Raw genomic sequence first — 13,911 nt, 5'->3', positions numbered from 1 at the left:
GCGCTACTAATTTGAGGTGCCACTAGTTTGAAGCGCCATTACTTTGAAGCGTCACTAATTCGAAGCGCTGTTAGTTTGAGGCGCCATTAGTTTGAAGCGCTACTAATTCGAAGCGCCATTAGTTTGAGGCGCCACTAATTCGAGGCGCTATTAGTTTGAGACGCCACTAGTTCGAGGCACCACTAGCTTAAGGGCCTCTCTGAGAAGGATCTCTGAGAAGGCCTCTAAACTCCAATGCTTCCTCCCTTTCCTACAATATCCCGCCAAACAACGCAACCCAGCGAAAGGAACAACGCGATAAAGAAGGAAACGACGATGCACACTGCTCGAGCGAAGCACACCAGCCAACGTAGCGCGACTAAAAGAATGCAATATCGCCATTGAACCGTCAACTTATAGAATTTCATATCACCGAGGCAGAGAACCTTTTTTCACCGTTCAATACTGTGCGTCGCGGCGGAACGACCCACGGTGTCGACGACGACTTAAGGTTCGAATCTCGGTTCAGTGAGCTTCCATATAAAATTCAGCGAGGTCCGTGTTTCATTGATAAAGGCGGCAAAGCAGGGATAAAATGTATAATATCGAATCGCGGGACTTGGCGCCGAGATAATCTTCCGCGTCGCTGGCCATCGGCTGACGGAATTTATTTTCAAACTGTCGATTCCCGTAGGAGCATTTCTACGGATTTGTTCGAATGAAAGGCGTTCGCGAGGCAGAAAATCGCTGAACGCATTATTATTATTATTGGTGACGAGAAAGGAAGGAGATCACTTTTAAGGTACGCACTTTTCCTAGATTTTCTGGCAGCCGAAAGAAACTGCGACGATACGTCGAAAACCGGGACACGTTCGAGGGAAAGAAGAGAAACGACCTTCTTGTTCGTTCCTCGAGCGACGCGTAATTCGTGACGATCCGATTAAGTGTCGATGCAATCAGAATGCTTAATGAAAATTGTCGGACAACGTTGATTCAGCGACATTCATTTGAATCGGAGCCGAAGGGGGTCGTATTCGAATAGATGCGCAATTTCCATTTGGGAAATGCTTCGTTACGGTACACCACTTCGAATTTTTCTTTTAGCAGAAATCCCCGCACAGTTTATGTCACTTTATACGATTTACCAATGAGCCATTGTTCGGACGTACGATTTTCCGATTGTGCGTAATAAACGAACTGCGGATTTTTACGCGTTCGTAGGAAATTTGAATACGCGAGAAACTACGATTTCGCACCCTCTCCGAGAAAGTTATTCGGTATAATTTCAAAGAAATTGTTTCGTACTTTTCGATGTAGTAATATTTTTCGAAGTCGGTGACATTATTTTTTTCCCCCAATAATTGTTTCATCTTTCGTTTAGACTCCTACGATATTATACACACAGTAGAAATGAATAAATCCGACGTCGGACGATTGCCGCGCGCAGATGCAGGAAGCGAAGAAAGGCTCCGAAAAATTGCAAATTAATCGAATGGAAGTTTCGACTCCGGTCCGAGTTTTAAACGTTTCTCGCAGTACCGTGCAGATTGAATTCTTTCGCGCTGCGTTCCCATCTGCCGCGTTCCCGTTGAAAAATATGAGAACACGCCGAGCACCGGGATACGGCGAAACAAATGTTTGGAGCGCAGAGCGAATTAACGTCCCGTAACGCTTAATAATTCTTCGCGGCTTACGACTGGACAGCTTTCAGAGTTTTTGGCGGCACTATTATTGGACACTTTCTTCCGATTCTCGCGTCTAAACTTAGACGCGGGGTGAGAAAAGCGTCGTGTACGTTTCTAAAAGCTCCGCGTCGAAATAGAACCTTTACAACTTTGATCTATTTTTTTTCTGAAATCCATTCTGTAAACGGTGCCGGATTGGATAGACAAAACGTGTAGAACTAGACGATTAGACGGCTCGAAGAAATGATACGCTAGAGAAACGGCAGCTGTCCGCGAGTCTGAATAGGTGAAACCTAATAAAAAAACGAAAGATCGTTTGGACGTAGGGACGTTGAACGAAATGCTTCGAAAAATAATAATATCTTTTACTCGAGCACGAGAATCATTATTAATGAGATACAGTCGTAAGAAGCTGTCCGGTGTCCAGATTACTCGAAGCTATAAATCAACAAATATACGTATTTACGATGGCTGATATCAAAGAATCGTCTCAATCGCGAGAAGCAAGGACTCGAGCATTAGGAATACAGAACCCTGCCCGAAGGAAGCTGCGTTTGCTATGAGCGAAGAAGTAGATCACCGCTAGCAGAAGATTTTTAAGTAAGCGTGATACATCCAACGAGCGAGAATAATAGGGAACGATACTGCAAAACAACAGACCAGCTCCACGTAAAAATGAAGAAACCGAGCAAAGTTTCGAGGATGAAGATCTTCGGAGACCCGGGCTTCGTAAACAATGGTCTTGGTGCGTCTCGCGAGAACGTTTGCCAAAAAGATGCAACGGCAAAAAACGGAAGCGCTGGAAAGAATTGCTTCCGTTCATCTTGGTAGGAGAGACATCGAGTAAGTGGAGGAACGGTACACCGGAAAATAATAGTGTCCAGGGCGTCGTGCCAGTTTATCGGGACACCTTGATGGCCAGACGAGCATCCGTTCGGGAATCGTAAATCTCGTCCGTTCGTTGAATGGAAGAATTAATCCTGACCTATTAAAGGATCGGAACGCTGCGACTGATAAATTACGCGACAATTAGCCGTAGGTAATGAAAAAAAAAAAAGTTAAGTAGCGTTCTCGAGTTTCCGAATATCTCGAATTAGAGACGATCGCGTCAGCTGTTGGATTACGGGTGGAAGTAATGAAATGATATACTATACTTTTGTATAAAATGCGGTCAAATTCGCTATAGAGGTTGTCTCTCTCAACCAACCGACACCCCAACGGTCGAACTCGAGTTTCGACGCCGGTATTTATTGTATTTATTGTAACGGGCTTATCATCTCGCACTTTTAATTACCGAAGAATCAACCGACCAGATCAACATCAGCCGTCGCGAAACAAAACATCGATCGATCCTCCCGTTTGACAGATTTTTAATCTTAGCATCCTCGGTATCGGCGCGCACTCGAAGGAACGTTGCGGAATTCATTCCGGCGATCTTCTTTCCACGGTTATTTATATCCTCGGAGGCAAATATCGGCAAGAAACGTGAGTATATCAAGCTTCCAGGGATTCGATTGAATTCTTGAAACACTGCGCGTACGCGTCGTAAAGGCAAATAATACAGCGAGCGACGCGACGAACGGTAGAAGATATTAATCGCGATCCTCGTTGCAATGATATTTGTACACGAACGTAAAAACGAGGATCGACGCTTCGTACTAACGTATTCGCCGCGAGAGTCTGGATTTTAATGACCGTACGGATCTTTTTCCGGTGGTTCGGTGAAATGGGAAAACAAAGCGCGTAATCGTCGCTCCTGTAAAAGGTTCGTTTACTTTCGTGTACTAATAGATCATGTTTCTTTCGTTTTCAGGTAAAGCGGTGCCGTTTGTGGAGCTGACCGTGGCGCATGCCTCGGTTCTTACGATCTTGGCGATCAGCTTCGAACGGTACTACGCTATTTGCGAACCTCTGCGGGCGGGGTAAGTAAATAAACAAAATCAGTAAGTATCTTCTAAGTTTAGCAATAAATACGTCAGTCTTCGTTGATACTCCTTTCGTGTAAATATATAGCAGAAATAACAGAGAACATGGGAAACAGTGAAGCATACAGTCAACAAATATTCGTACCCTCTGTGTCTATCGAAGAAGATCGACTAAGCTTGATAAGCTTGTATAGGGTGTCCCACCCTATATGTACAGCGACATATTTATGCAAACGTACACTTGGAAACATCGAACCTACCATTTAATTCAAACAAATTTCTTCGATAGACACAGAGGGTGACATTGAGTCTCGTGGATCAATCTTCGTAAATTTTCACGTCAGCTTCAAGTGTTAAAAATAGTGCAAAGTCGCGACGAATTGCGTAGGAACGTTGGTCGTCGTTCCCAATTGTCAGTCACGAGCCGGTACTAATATTTTCGTATTCGCGTGATTTCTCTACGGTTGTCCCGTGTCGCTTCAATCGTCGCCGCTTTCCCAGTATCGGCTCGATTGGTATTAGAGCCGTGTTTCCCATCGATCCTAGATGTCAGTCACGATTCCGTGAGAGACACCGTTCGCGAAACAGTTGCTCGACGAACGGCCGATTTCTATTCGGTTTTTTCCAGATACGTGTGCACCAAGGCCAGGGCGACGTTCCTCTGCCTTCTGGCGTGGGTGGCAGCGGCGCTGTGCACAAGGTGAGGAGATGCAAAAATTAAAAAAAGAAAAAAGAGAGTAGTAGACGCGCGAGCATCAACGCTTTCCACGTTTACTTTCCAACCGACGCTTGCCGCGCTTGTTTCGTTTGCTTCGTCCAGCCTTCCCTCGATCCATCTCGCCTTCTTTCGTTCGCGCTCGATCCTCGCCACCGCGTGCCTAGATCGCGCGGAAATTCTCCTTAACGAAGGACGAAAATACTCGCTCTTATCTTCGACTATTTTTCCTGTGCTTTGAAAAAAAAAAAAAAAAGAAAACGACTTATTCTCCCTGCTTCGACGGCTTATTCTCCTTGCTTTTCCTTGCGTCGCGAGTACGTAACGAGTACGTGACAAGTGATCGTTCAGGCTTGGATACGTTTCGTTTCTCCGATATTCGCAAGCTTCACCCTAATTTATGCGATGTCGTTTCGCTTGTTCGTAAATTACGCATCCGTGCAACTTCCCTCCCACCCTCCGCTGCCATTTTCGAGCATACTCTCGAAAACGAGCCAGGTACCGTTCGCACAAATCACGAAATTAATATCCCGGCTCTCGTCGTCGCGTTTACAAATGTAGAGGATTACGCTCGACGATATCGAGCATAACTGCCCCGAGTATGTAAACACAGGCTCGGAGCGGCTCGACGCCGAGGTGCGAACCTCCTAACTGCAGTGAATCACGCGGCAGTTAACGGGCGCAATAACGTTTGTCCCGTTAAACTCCCGAGTATTTACACGCGCGTACGGCGCGCCGTGCGAACTCAATGGATTTTACATTCGACCCATTGTTTTCCCACCGACAATTCGTATTCCTGTCCATACGGGATGAAACATTCGAAACGAGGCGCGCGGTCGTTCATTTTTAGAGGCAGAAGTGAACGATCGAGGTAGAAGTACCATTTCGTGTCATTATTTTTTCTTTAACTCAACCCTTTCCGTAAACTCTCTCGTTTGTTGAGTCTATAGTGCTTGGGGACCTGCTGACTATATTCGCTCTCCTTTTTATTTGTTATTGCACTTATCTTTATTCACGATTTTTCGCCCTAGGCTTTCTCCAAACTTCGTATATTTGTCAGCCAGCCCTAACCGAACCATGGAACTCTGGTTTCTGGACTCCAGAAACTCTCTAATAAACTCTAACTCGTGGGCACGTAAAAAAAAAGAGAAAAGTGCTCGGTGTCGAGAAAAATTGTGCCAAGGATCGTCCAAATGATTGTTATTTTATGCGAGCGCGAAAATCAATACGATCCCGAAATCCTACGTAAATATAGGATGGTACACTGGAAGAATCCTCAGGCCAGGTACCTTTCGACAATCGAGGTCCTATTGTACGGCGAACGGGCAACCATACGTGGACAAAAGGATTCAATTTCTGGATCGTAAAGTCCACATGTCGAGCGTTGTTTCTTCCACGAGCTGGCCGAGATGAAAGCGAGCGTGGCTGCCGCATCTTAAGGTCATGCCAGGACTGCGAGGGTGTCGTAAAAGGAATATTACCCGTAAACCACTTCCCATGAATGACTTCGCTACGCTATTTCGTCTCGTAGTTCGCGGCTTGTCGAATCCTGAGATCACGCGGATTCCACGTCGGCGAATTTATATATATATATATATATATATACTTTTTTTTATCAAAGAGTACTCGAGCCGAATCGAACGAAAAAAAGTACAACGGAAAATCTGTGGAAGGTAACGAGTTTTTCTTTCAGTTTTCCACTGAAATTTATCGCGAATTTTATTGCGCATAATTGCTTTTCCAATCGCCATTGGCGTGCCCATAAATCGTTCCGTTGAGTGAGGATTTATTCGACTCGACCGTTCTATCTATCTCACTGCGAACGGTATTTGTTCGGTTTTGGAACGTTTAGCCAGGCGCAAATTGTATCAAGCTTTTTGTGGTCGTAATTAGGGCAATCACGGGTCCGCAAACAACACTTAACCGATTCGTGATCGCGCAGAGGGACACGATTTTAAGCGTCTGCTCGGACCGGAGACAATGGGCGTTTGACAAATTTACTTAACGCGATCTGCCTCCGGTTTGCTAAACTCGAGTCGACTCAACTTTTTACGTAGAATTAGATAACAAAATTCTATTTCCAGTTTTAGATCCACCTCTGTTGGATCGAACAGTAACGTTATCGATTCCGAGCGGATAAATGAAATTAACTTTTAGCTCGACTGCTTTGTCGTTCTCCCGGTAATCTTTTTCGTGAAACAAAGCGAAATGGAGCCGTTCTTTACGCGCCGGGGATTCGTTTGTTCCTCGTCGATACATTTAATTACGCAAAGTGCTCGCGTGTGGCGTTCCTACTTAATGTTTCAGAAGCGATAGCTGCATCGGGGAGATAGAACTCGATCAGACGAATACTGATGTAATTTCAGAAGAGCATTCGTAATTTCAGACGGGGACCATTCTTCTTCCACGTTTCTACCGATCGAAACGTAACCTCCTGTTACGGGTTGTAGGTTGATTTTTTCATAGGAATTGGTGGACGGGCAATCGCTACACTTCTACATTACAATAACGGGCAAAGGATTGCAGAACCTGAAGGTGCTTGTAATTCCAAAGAATATTTCGTTGGTTGCTACATTTCACTAAATATAGTGAGATATAGAACTGAATATATCGCGCAATGAGTAATTGTACTCGAACTCGTAACGCGCGTGGTCGTACTCGTCTCTTGCCTTCGCAAGCTAAGTTAACTTAGCTAGCTTAGGTTAGCTTAGCTAACCTCCCTAAACACCTCCCTTCGTTTATTTCTGAATAGGGCATTATCGTTTCAATCATTGATTTCTAGGTTCAAAATTCCCGTTTACGCTATCGGTGTTTCTCACGTTCGTCGAGAGCACCCTCTCAAATAGTAACGTTGGGTGTTCGATGTAGCATCATCGTTGGTAGGGACAAAATACATAATCCAGGCTCACGGAACTCGTAGATTACGGGATTATATAAGGGCCTCGGTCGTTGGAAAAATGTTCCGACCCGCATAAAATTCCTCCCGCGAACGGATCTTTGATCTCTTAACGACGGAAGAAATCTGGGAAGCTCGTTCCTCTATTTTCTTTCCGCGTGGGAAGACTTTACGTACTCCGATCCGATGCATAAATTCACGGATTATACTCGACGGGGTAGTCCGGGCATTCTTCGAACATCGATTTACTCGCCTTGCGTTTTCTTTTCATATCCAGATTAATTTTTGTGCTGCAAAAAGATTCGCGAAATTCTTTTACAACTATCACCTGGTACGATTTAATCCTCGCTGAATTCATTTAAAATATTTTTCAACTCTTCCCAATTTCTTACACATATTCTTTGTACATGTAAGATAAATTTATGCTTTCTATCGATTTTCTTTAATAAGAAGCTCTGTTAAACGGTCCAAAATGATTGGAAAATGTCAGCCTTTGTTCCACATCCCGCAACCAACGAAATATTCTTTGGAATTACAAGCACCTCCAGGTTCTGCAATCCTTTGCCCGTTATCGTAATACGTTCTCGTTACGTTCGACTTTGACTAAACGAAAGTTTCCATGCAGCCACGGTTCAAAAGACTTTGAGTTTCAAGAGAACGCTCTCTACCGAGATTGGATACGAATACAGACCGAGGTACACGCAGGAAAATTGCGAAAATAATTTTGTCGCGCTCCTCCTTCGTATATAATTGTTTCAATTAATGCGCGCACTTTTCGAAAACGGTCGAGCTTGTCGCAGAAATAGTTATTACTAGACAGCGGATTTTATGCGTTCGCGATTCAAACTGACGTAATAAACACGTGCTAAATATAACCGAAAGGTATGTGCGTTCATGCAAAATAAAATAATAGTGTTATAATAATAACTGCGAAATATATTCGGCATATACGTATATTATTATCATCATGTATATTTTAAGTACGTGTCATAAGTGTGTAAAATCCTTGATCCAAGTAAGAACATTTTCCACAAAAACGTCCACCGCACTTTGTTTTCTAATAATATAGCAGACTGACGCTTTTTCTCAGCGTGGAAAGTGTCGAAAGAGCCAGAGATCACTCTCGTCGGTAGCCCGTCTGATTAACCATCCGAATTTCTCCTGGAACTTTATTCGACGACGAACGTAGCAAAAAGTTGTGTCCGCGGTTCGCGAAAGTTCGTTCCAACGATACCGAATTGCATGATTCAAGAACCTTCAGCTCCTCGCGGACGAGTTTTTCCTTTCGCAATAAAGGTATAAAATGCGATCGTTCCGCAACGAGCCAAGTTTCATTTTAACCTTAAAAGTTTCAAGATAAAGATCCAAGGAAGTTGCAACTATAGCGCCGAATCGCGCCACTAGAAATTGTCATTTCGTTAGGTGGAGACGAGGACGTACGAATTATTCAAAATTAATTTTTATTCGAACGAAATAATACTACGCACAGTTGGTCGCATAAATATTCGTACCCTCTGTGTCTATCGAAGAAATTTCTTTAAATTTATTGGTTATCGGGGTCAGAAGATAATTATCACACAGTTATTCCCTTTTGATAAGACCGAAAAGTAATCAACGTTTATTAAAAGAAATTTTAAGTTCTAATCGATCATCTGCTGATTTAAGTAGAACTCGAGGCAATGAAAAACAGAAATTTGTCGAAACCAAAGAGAGGAACTGTTGCTCCGATAGCGTGTCCGCTGAATAAGCAATCGAATTTCTGTTTAGTAAGCACGAAAGCAAGATGAATGTCTAGGCACCGGGTAGCCCGAGGGGAAAATCTTCGCGATAGAGTTTCGAACGTTCGCGGAGGATCCTGCGACACAATAACATTGATGGATCGTTTCTTCGGGCTCCTCCGTCTGATCTACGAGGCAATTTGGCTACCAACGTTGACGCATCGCCATTTACGTTTACTCTGCGATCACTTTTCCCTTTAACAAGGGAAACCTGGCGATCGAATTTATCTCTTCGCGAGTCTTGAGCAATATTTTCCCCTAAAATCTTCGAGCGGCGTAGATTGGCGAGCCTGCCCTTTCGTTTTCTCTCGAACGAAAGAAGAAACAGGCCTTTCGTAATTACGGGAAATTGTGGCGCGTCGAACCTCGATGGAAACGCGATATCACGGTGTCGTTTTTCGCGCCAGGTTTGGATTCGAACCAAGACGGAGAAGAAGAAGAAATGCAACAGGATATTCTGTTTCGCTTCGTGGGAGAGCCGCCGTCTGTTGGCCTGGCGTCCTCGACTTTCCTGAATCGAGCTCCGAGGAACGTTGAAAAGCACTCCGTCGTGAAAAGCGATCCCGACGATTAAGACTCGTTACCGCGGTTTTTCGCTTGGAACTGGAAATTCCTGTTATTCTCAACTTGAACGAAACATTAGTCGGGGATTAAAGGCACGTGTTTCGAAACAGGTGTCTTCGTACATTTTTTCAAAGACTTAACCCTTTGCACTCGAGAGGTGACTCTAGGTGACCACTAGGTTTGCTTAGATTTCATTATTTATAGAACTCGAAGTGTAAGTAAAACAATTTCCGGTGAAGCAATCTGATTCTAAAATTTCTAGATAGATAGCAGAAAAAAGGCCTCGAGTGCAAAGGGTCAAATACGTAACATAATATTGCCACGACAGTCGTTAAGGTCCTCTACACTAGCTGCGAACAAATTTAACCAAAGAGCTACCATTTTGGTCCACTTTTACAAATGTGGTTCCGTTACAATTAATTCCTACATAATCCCTACATAATCCCTACATAATCCCTACATAATCTTCGCGCGTTTAAAACTACGTCACGGTAGTTTGACAGCTTCCAATGGCTACAAGACACTGATACTAGTACTTCCAAAACATTGGTACATTTGCATATAAAGCAACCACTGACTCGGATGACACACCCACCCAGCAAAACGTCGATCCAAGAACTGGCCAGCTTGGCCGTGCTTGACGGACGAGTCCCCGTCCGTCGCTGTTGGTTGAGGGGCTAAAGACACCGCTTTCACATTAACCGTAAGACACCACTGTTTGTTTCTTCGACTCGCCTAAGTCCGTCCCGCTTGAAACGAACCATCCGTCGGTTCCACGATCGGCGAAGCTCGTTCACCGCCAACAATCGTTTTAACTGATTGCAGTCCCATAATCTGGGTCTCGCAGTACGGGGAGATGCGCGTGAACGATACCAGAAGCGATCAGGACGCGAGGAACGTAATCCCCGTCTGTCTGACAATGGCCGACAACACCGCCACGGTGGTCTTCTTCCTGCTTCTCGTCCTCTTCTTCTACGTCGTGCCGCTGCTGATCCTCCTGATCCTCTACGCGTTCATCGTCAAACACCTGATGCCCGATCCCGGCAACACTAGCGACACTTACCACGCCAGGGCGAAGAAGCAAGTGATCACGATGCTGCTGTCGGTGGTCGTCGGCTTTTTCCTCTGTCTCTCGCCGTACAGGATCCTAATCTTCTACATAATCGTCGCGCCAGCCGAGCAGATCGCAGCCCTCGATCGCGACACCTTCTTCGCCGTCATCAACTTCGCAAGGATCATGTTCTACCTCCACAGCGCCCTCGACCCGATACTCTACAACCTGATGAGCAGCAAGTTCAGGAAGGGCTTCTTAGGGCTGTGCAGACCGAGCTGCAGAACCGGTCGCTCGAAGGGCAGCGTAGCTGGCGCCAGAAGGACCGACACCACCGAGCAGGAGGAGAACTTTGTGTGAATAGCAGTGGAAGAGGACGCGAGAAAATGATAACTGCATACCTTTTCTGTCCCCGACACGTGTTTTATTACACGTTCAGAAATTTCCTCTTTTAAACAGGTGTTATTCCCTCTGCTGTTTACTCTCTACCGGCACCTAACTTACGTGTGCTAGGTTTACATACTAAGCCTGGATGAACGCGGGCCGAAAACTTGGCCCTACATGCTGCTCGGTACGTACGGCGGATCGCCAACCGAAAACATCAATAACCGATGGATAACAGTCGATGCTGCAGAATCCAACAAATGTTACCGATAACGGAAGAAAGAGCACCACGATTGAGTAACGAGGTGGTGCAAATTGCACTCTAGCTGACCGGTCTTTAATCTTTACAGTATTTCCGCTGACGACGTTCTATCTTTATCAACGCCTATTTTGATATAACGTTCGTTACCGAAGAGTATCAGTTTTAAGGCAACGGAACGAAACAGACGTCGATAAGCTCGTAGATAGAAGCATATATTCTAAGTACGTTTAGTATTTATTAGAATAGAGTCGTAGAATCCTCAGTCTATAACTGCCAAAAAAATTCCGTCCAACGAGACGCTCCGCCCTAAAAGTATCACGTCCCTTGAATGTGCGATCGTGTTACTATAGATTCCTTTCGAGACTGAAAATTACAATGATCAGCGGAAAAATTAATTGATCGAGACAAAACCCGAAGGAGCAGCCCATAGACTGGTACTCGAGATACCAGTCGATCCCATAATTATTCGTACCTTCTATGTCTGTTGAAGACATTTTTCTAAATTGATCGACAGGTTTGATGTTTACATTCTTTTATTTCAAGTATTCACGCGTGTAAAGTCTATTTATGTATTATATTTATATCGAAGCATTTAATTTAGACATAAACATATATAGTAATATCAAAACTATTACTTAGTTCAGTGAAACTTGTTCGACAGAGGGTATGAATATTTATAGGATCGACTGTATTTGAACTTTGACGAAGTTACAAGAATAAATACCGCGATAAATGTTTCATTACGAACTGTAAACAAACCTCGGAGAGTATCGGTCCGCTAGTGAACGTGATAAACGTAGACACGAATGTATCAACCGAGACCATTCGATCCTCCGGACACGTTTGCAAATAAAGCTTCTTCGCTCGACAGACCTCCCGTGTCACTCTCAAACTCCAGAAATCTTCTCCTCTATCCTCTAGAAATCGAAGTCACACCCCGCTCGACGTTCCCAAGCACGCTTCCCACCGTTCTCGTGCTTCGACGACCAAAACCATGGCGCCGAGTACGAAAAATCGTCCTCTAGAAAACTAAAAGTCGCAAACTTGTCCCGTAGAAAACGCTCAGAGTGAGACCGTAACCGTTTGTTCGCAGTCCCATCCTGTTCACGGTCAGCTACGAGCTAGAGGAGACCGATAACGGTACGTACATTCCCACCTGTAACACCGTGGCGACCACTTACTGGGTGATGGGTTTCTTCGTGACGACGGTGGTCATCTTCTTCGTGGTACCCCTGCTGATACTGGTGGTTCTGTACACGGTAATCGCCCGACACCTGATGGCGAACCCGACGATAAGTCGCGGCTCCTCGAACAACATGCTCAGATATCGCAAACAGGTGATGCTGATGCTGGGAACCGTCGTGCTGTGTTTCTTCTTGTGTCTGCTGCCGTTCAAGGCGTTCACCATATGGATACTCGTGGTCCCCGAGCGAATGGTGATCCGTCTAGGCGTCGAGGGCTACTTCACTCTGTTGTACTTCTGCCGGGTGATGCTTTACTTGAACTCCGCGATCAATCCCATCCTTTACAACCTCATGTCCACCAAGTTCAGGGAGGGATTCCTCCGGCTGTGCGGGCTGGGGCCCAACAGGAGGAAAAAGAAGAAAACGTCGGATAGAACCGGTACGTACACCACCGGCTCCACGAACTGCAGCAGCAACCACTCCGACTTTTGGAGGCGGCACAGCAGCAACAAGAGCGCCGGCAAGGCGCCCGCCAGCAACGCGTCCGCCGAAAAACAGATCAAGCTGCCGCTTCAGGCGGCCGTCGTCGCCGGCTGTATCGTTAGGAAGAAACAGGAGAGCTACGTGTAAAAGAGCGAACGGTGGGACGACTATCCGAGACTGACTGTGATCATCTACCATTCCGTATTAACGTAGCACCTGTCGTTCGCACTCTTATGCACCATCGTACGATGCGAGACGTTCATCTTTCGCGACCTAGTCCAAAAGGAATCGCGAACCGAGGCTGTTCGATCAACAGGAGGTCGAGTGGCCTCTCGAAGTCGTTGTAGCCGTGAATGCGTTAGACTCTGGGTAAGTAAATAAAGAGGTGGTTGTCTAATTATTAGCTTTTACCAAAAACTTCTTTCGTCGCTTGCACTCGGTTATTTTGTGCGACAGTGTTAGGTCTCTAATAACGTTCAAAACGTTGGTCTATTTTGTGTTGGTACTTTCCTTATCTAAGTACCTAGTGTCCTAGTGTCCTTATTTTCGATACCTTACCTCTGATGACATGACGTAATCCTCTTGGCGCACCCTCTCTCTGTCTTTGATAGATAAATAGATAAAGAGTGAATAGTTTAATCTCAAGTTATATTAAAGACGCAGGCCTAATTCGTGTTGGTACTTTCTTTATTTGATAACGTTTATTTTGGATATCCTACCTCTGGTGTCTTAACATAAACCTACGGGTTGTTTCCGGTTCGAGTTCCGTCGTAACCCGCGTAAGATTGCGAACGACACGATAGAGTCGGGTTGATGTTGTTTAGAATTTTCGGAATCTGTGATTAATTAAGTGACCGTTTACCATGTAAGTATTATAACGACGTTCCTCGTTGGAAAGACGAGGGACCACGTCTGTGGACGAGTGTGTCTCTAGTTGTAGGAGCCGAGGATAACTCGTGCGATTATTTTCTGGGTAATTTGTACAAACGGACAGAACCTCGTGCA

General features: G+C 45.1%; 1 protein-coding gene across 3 annotated transcripts in view; it reads left to right on the top strand.

Moving 5' to 3' along the window:
• Window positions 1-13,420, top strand: part of LOC128895140 (growth hormone secretagogue receptor type 1) — a 32,429-nt gene extending 19,009 nt beyond the window's left edge. For 2 of the 3 annotated variants that reach the window (XM_054157443.1, XM_054157442.1), the window contains exons 4-6: window positions 3,478-3,586; window positions 4,218-4,289; window positions 12,333-13,420. In XM_054157443.1, coding sequence (XP_054013418.1) covers window positions 3,478-3,586; window positions 4,218-4,289; window positions 12,333-13,053 — 902 coding nt within the window. In that variant the 3' untranslated portion in view covers window positions 13,054-13,420. Of the gene's footprint in view, window positions 1-3,477; window positions 3,587-4,217; window positions 4,290-10,367; window positions 12,110-12,332 lie in introns of those variants that run through there. The other variant, XM_054157444.1, reaches the window with a different exon arrangement.
• The last annotated feature ends 491 nt before the right edge of the window (window positions 13,421-13,911 follow it).

The sequence above is a fragment of the Hylaeus anthracinus genome, unplaced genomic scaffold, assembly GCF_026225885.1.
Source record: "Hylaeus anthracinus isolate JK02 unplaced genomic scaffold, UHH_iyHylAnth1.0_haploid 4, whole genome shotgun sequence".
Lineage (NCBI taxonomy): Eukaryota > Metazoa > Arthropoda > Insecta > Hymenoptera > Colletidae > Hylaeus > Hylaeus anthracinus.
Note: the sequence above shows the minus strand (reverse complement) of the source record. Positions and strands in the feature narration are given on the sequence as shown.